This window comes from Phalaenopsis equestris, unplaced genomic scaffold (assembly GCF_001263595.1).
Source record: "Phalaenopsis equestris unplaced genomic scaffold, ASM126359v1 Scaffold000002, whole genome shotgun sequence".
In the NCBI taxonomy this organism is placed as follows: domain Eukaryota; kingdom Viridiplantae; phylum Streptophyta; class Magnoliopsida; order Asparagales; family Orchidaceae; genus Phalaenopsis; species Phalaenopsis equestris.
The window spans coordinates 1,586,210-1,591,902 of NW_018164444.1; the positions used below are offsets into that span (position 1 = coordinate 1,586,210).

General features: G+C 37.6%; 1 protein-coding gene across 1 annotated transcript in view; it reads left to right on the plus strand.

The window, feature by feature from the left end:
• The first annotated feature begins 890 nt into the window (after window positions 1-890).
• Window positions 891-5,693, plus strand: part of LOC110033323 (probable serine/threonine-protein kinase BSK3) — a 16,846-nt gene continuing 12,043 nt past the window's right edge. The window contains exons 1-8 of the mRNA XM_020737257.1: window positions 891-1,270; window positions 1,353-1,576; window positions 1,656-1,791; window positions 1,954-2,087; window positions 2,184-2,289; window positions 2,742-2,827; window positions 3,075-3,263; window positions 3,697-3,855. Coding sequence (XP_020592916.1) covers window positions 1,189-1,270; window positions 1,353-1,576; window positions 1,656-1,791; window positions 1,954-2,087; window positions 2,184-2,289; window positions 2,742-2,827; window positions 3,075-3,263; window positions 3,697-3,855 — 1,116 coding nt within the window. The 5' untranslated portion in view covers window positions 891-1,188. The remainder of the gene's footprint in view (window positions 1,271-1,352; window positions 1,577-1,655; window positions 1,792-1,953; window positions 2,088-2,183; window positions 2,290-2,741; window positions 2,828-3,074; window positions 3,264-3,696; window positions 3,856-5,693) is intronic.

Here is a 5,693-nt window from a genome sequence, read left to right on the forward strand (position 1 = left end):
ATATATATATATATATATATATGAAAAATATGTCAACACAGATCTCGACATAGATGAACAACTCAAATAGAAGATATAGACAATTGAATGAGGCTTTTGACGATTGTTTGGGTTTGATATCGGCGAAGGAGGCATATAGTTCTAGCAATCGGAGGAACAAACTAGGGGATTTCTCACAGAGTGACAATCGACGTTCAAGATAATCGTCAAGAAACATCCCTTTTTGGATTGATTGTTGGCGGACTCAAGGCACAACAAATGACCGACGAGCTTCCTATCGACCAAATCTGTTCTCCGGTCTTATTACATGTGGATATGTTTGTAATAATAGAAAGGTCTCACTAAAAGACTAACGATGAAGAAGGGATTGATATGTAATTTTGTAGAATCAGGACCAATTCTTATAAATATGACCGTCGCTATCATGAATAAATGTTATAACTTTCTTATTTTTTCTAATATTTTTTCTCTTTCTGTGTTCTATATCCTGGACGTGTTTTTGGGACAGTATCTGATTCAACAGTGTGATATATAGTAACACATATTATCAATTTGAAGGTTTACCAAATCTTAAATTATAAAATTTAGTAAATCCTACTGAAAAATTTCCGATTAGCAGGCAAATCCTTTCCATAGACAGCCATACCCTCCTTCCAAAGCCAAATTTGTTGGAATTGTGGCTGAGGCGGGCCATCCCGGGCCCATTTGGAGCCCTATTTAATAGCCACGCCCACGCGTACGTTTTGCGCAACTGGAAACACATTTTATCGCCACGCCACTGAATTCGTGATGCCATTTATACCGTAACTTTATACCGTACCTCGCGCACAAAAACAGAGAGCGACGAGTGTGAAAAGAGAACCATTTTCCGCTTGCAGAGGCAGCTCGCGCACAAAAACAGAGAGCGACGAGTGTGAAAAGTGAACCATTTTCCGCTTGCAGAGGCAGCAGAAGAAGGAAAAAGGTTCGGCGTGAAGGATGCGAAAAAGCCATTTGTTCTCATTCCTGGATAAGTTTTCTATATCCGAGGTCTTCTTCCATTGATTTCTTATCACTGCTTCAGCTTGAGGAAGGAAGGAGAGATCAGTTGGAGGAGTAGTACGAGCGTTTAACTCCCCTCGATATTGGATTACATTGAAAGGTGCTTCCCAGGGTATTGAATCTTCTTGATTTGCATTTGGTAAAGTAATGGGAGCTCGATGCTCGAAAATTTCTGTGTGTTGGTGGCCGGTGAACTTTAAGTCGTCCATTCGAGAGTCCAGGGATCTAGGTTCTCTCTCTCTCTCTCTTATATATATATATATCTCGGAGCTTTTTTGATCAAACGCAGATGCATTTGGGTTTGGTTGCAGAGAATGGAGGGGAAGACGAGAAGGACGCTATGCCAGCGTTTAAGGAATTCAAACTGGAAGAACTGCGGGAAGCAACAGACGGGTTCTCGCCTGAACGCATCGTCTCCGAGCACGGCGAAAAGGCCCCTAACGTCGTCTACCGTGGCCAGCTAGTCGACGATGATCGCACTGTCGCTATTAAGCGCTTTAATAAGTCCGCCTGGCCCGACGCTCGCCAGTTCCTCGTCAGTCTCTCTTTATCTAGCGCATGTATTTCAATACAATAACGTTATCTCATGGATTTATTTTTTGCTCTTATTGAAGGAGGAGGCGAAATCAGTTGGGCAGCTCCGGGGCGAGCGGCTGGCTAATCTGATCGGTAGCTGCTGCGAGGGAAGTGAGAGGCTTCTAGTAGCGGAGTTTATGCCCCATGACACCCTAGCTAAACACCTCTTTCACTGTACGTCTATTTCGAGCTAAAACTCTCTAATTGTCCTCTTTAAGAATAGACCGTGCTTTTGTCTTAACACTACTTGAATGATAATTTTGATGAGTTTGAGCTGTGCTATATTTGGATCTGTTATAATGCTTATTTTTAGAATAATTTGATCTGAATGTGCAGGGGATACACGTCCTTTGAGTTGGACAATGAGGATAAGGGTGGCCCTGTACCTGGCACAGGCCTTGGAGTACTGCAGCAGCCGAGGTCGCGCTTTATATCATGATCTCAATGCCTACAGGGTTCTCTTCGATCAAGTGAGAAATGTCTCCAGTTTTGAATGTGTTTTCTTGTGACTGTCAAGGTGCTGTCGTCTTCATTCTGGTTCTTGATTTGCCCTTTTTTGTGAGTAGGATGGTAATCCGAGGTTGTCGACGTTTGGCCTCATGAAGAACAGTAGAGATGGAAAGAGCTATAGTACTAATTTGGCCTTCACGCCTCCAGAATACCTTAAGACAGGTGCGCTTACTTGTACTCTGGTAAAAGAAAAAAGAAGACGAAGAAAGTTTGTTTCTTTAGTTCTACATATCATCAATTTTGACTTTTATTTGATGCATTTTTGTGATTTACATTCTATTGTGAAAGAGTTGTAGGAGGCAATGGCCACTTTCCGCTGATTTATTCTATTGTGAAAGAGTTGTAGGAGGCAATGGCCAGTGGAAACTGAATTAATGCAAGATATTCTTTCCGCTGGCCACTTTGCTACTACTGCTACATATTTTATTGGTTTCCGTCTAAATTATGTACCTATGAATTGTGTTCACGCAGATTCTACTCTGTTCAATTAATTCACGCTTAACTTACTGATTCTTATCTTACCATCTCAATTCAAAAGTTCTCCGAGTATAAGCCCTAAATTTAAGGTCTTACTGTTTTACGAAACTGTTTTCCGGAATTTCTTCATTTGTCAGGAAGAGTGACGCCTGAGAGTGTTGTATACAGCTTTGGCACTCTGTTACTTGACCTCCTCAGTGGGAAACATATCCCCCCTAGTCACGTAAGTTTATTTTCTTTTATGACAGTAATTTAGATGCACGCCAAACCTAAGTTAGCCATGTATAATAACCTTATACAAATGGCATCTGAATCTGCATTCTCTAAATGCTATACCACAGGCCTTGGAGTACCTTTTATTCCTTAACATAATGCTAATCTTTAATTGTATATTTCCCATAATGCAGAATGTTTATTTGAGTAGTTGATAGTGTAAAAAATTGTCAAAGGTCTTCCATCTATTTTTACAGGCACTTGACCTAATTCGTGGTAAGAACTTTCTGATGCTGATGGATTCTGGTTTGGAGGGGCATTTCTCAAAAGATGATGGAACTGAGATAGTACGCTTGGCATCCCGCTGTTTGCAATATGAACCACGTGAGAGGCCTATCGTGAGGTCTCTTGTGTCTGCACTTATGTCTCTACAAAAGGAAGCTCGGGTAAAGGCTTGCTTTGGAGATAGTTTCAATAGTGGCAATCTACCTTAAAAATTGCACAATTTGAACTTTTAGTTGTTAAATATCAGTAAATTTTGTTTCCTTATGTTGGCTTAAGATAAAATTTTCTGAAAACCTTCTTTATTGAAGTTGAAGTCAATGCATTTTCATTTTTCTTGTTTTTAAAGCTTCAAATTTTAAATTTATGCTTGTTCATAAGAGGCTTGGATCTTATTGCCTTGGATTTATTGAGTAATTTAATATTCAGCCTGGTTAAATACTGCCAACTTGAAAAGCACTTTATTATTTCGTCAGATGTATCTCCTCTTCTATCTTTATGTACCTGTTGTGAGGGGAAATTGCCCAACTTCTTTTTAAGCTTATTGCAGCTTCCCAAGCTATTACATCTTAAGACTGATTCAAAGTTCATTAGTAGGTGCCATCATACATGTTGATGGGTATTCCAAATCCATCTGCCACCTCTGTTAAGTCTTTGACTCCACTTGGTGAAGCTTGCTCTAGATTGGACCTCACTGCTATTCATGGTATTCTCGAGAAAGTTGGATACAAGGATGATGAGGGAATAGCAAATGAGGTATTGTAATATTATTGATGCACCTATTTCCCTTTTATAGTTGATACTTTTGTGGCTGCTCTAAATTAGTTTGCTCTGTTTTTTTCTCCAAAATTATTTTAAGCGCAACTCCAAAAATATGGCAAGCCACCTGGCAATACTCCACATTCATTACTATATATATAGAGTACATGCGGATTAATTTGCAGTGATTAATTATCATGAAGAACACAGTTTGCTTTGATTCCAAACTTTTGTCTGTGATGATTTTCTATGAAGTTCAGCATATAATTAAAGTTGTTGAAACATTACAAGTTAATAAGTTGTGTATTTAAAAGTTTTGAAAGGGCTCAATTTGTGGCTTGATTTTTGTTAACATCTCCTTGATTCAAATGGGTCAAGTTCTATTAATAAAGTTGATACTAACAAAATAATTATATCAAACACGAGCAGGTCTTATGTGTTTAATCTTGAACTGTTCATTCAAGTGTGCATAACATGCACGAAGATTTTGAAGTTGTTACAGCATTTTTTGGCTATGTTAAAACATACCAATGTAGATCCCAAATTTTTTTATCACAAACTTACTTGGGATTATAGTGATTTACTTCTCATAATGCCATTTAAGATTATAATAATTTTGCAATTTCTCTTATTTGAGACTCTAAGTTTTCTGTGATTCATATTTTACCTGCTACTTTTTTGGAATTGTAGCTACTTTTTTGGAATTGTAGCTACTTTAAGGTTCCTATGCTGCCTTTGGGTTATCAGGGAAGTTATTAAGGATTATAACTAGTTTACGATTTTTGTATTTTGGGACTGTAAGTCCCCGTGATTCAGATTTTACCTGTTACTTATTTGGACTTGTAGCTCCTTTAAGATTCCTATGCTATCTTGGGCTTCTTTGGGACCATAGCACTTTGCATCTGTAAACCTTATCTGGAATATGACTTATTGAAGTGTTTCCTATTCTCGTGTTTTGCATGCAGATGTATTTCTATGAAGGTTTCTTTCTTGTCATTCATGTTATGATGTTACATAATGCAAATTTCTTTAATAAGTTTATCTTAAGGCATATGTAATAATAATTTTGCTTAAATGAATTTTCAACTTTTTGGATGTGAAGTTTTTTCATGCTTCAGAGACTTCAACTTGCGATGAAATAAATGAGACTTGACGTATTCTGAAAGAAATGATCTCTTTAATAAGTAATTGATTATCAATACTATTGATGTATTTTAGCTTTTGTACGTCTATAGTTTATTTATTCGCTAAGATCTATAGTTTATTTTTATGCAATAATTTGATTTTTCATGATTTTTTTTTCTTATGGCTGATTTTGTTAGGAGATAAACATTTTTACTATAAATTGAGTTTTATTTTTATTTTTATTTTTAATCATCATAGAAGTAGTAGTTAGTTGTTTGGGTTAAATAGTTTGCTTCTCATTAGGATTCATATGATTATTCATGTATATTATATGAATTTGTTTGTATTTGGCTAGAAAATCTATAAAAATAAGCATGGCATGACTTTCTTTTAACCAACCACTATTTCGAATATTACATTTCCATTGGAAATTATACATCCTTAGGCATCCTACTCTTGAGTGGAGCTTGGTAAAAACAAAAAAAAAAGGATTTACCTGTTACCACTCCCGCCTTCCCGCTCCCGATCGCAAAAGTCGCGCCTCTTCCCTCTGTCGCGAACCGAAGTGAATTGCGAAACCACTCCTGCCTCCCGCCACAACTACTCCCGCTCTCTGTTTCGTGAAGTGCAACTGTTAAATGCATCACACGACTCTCCTTCAGTTTACAACACGACCTTTTTGTTCTTCTTCGGGCTTCTTCGAGATAGAG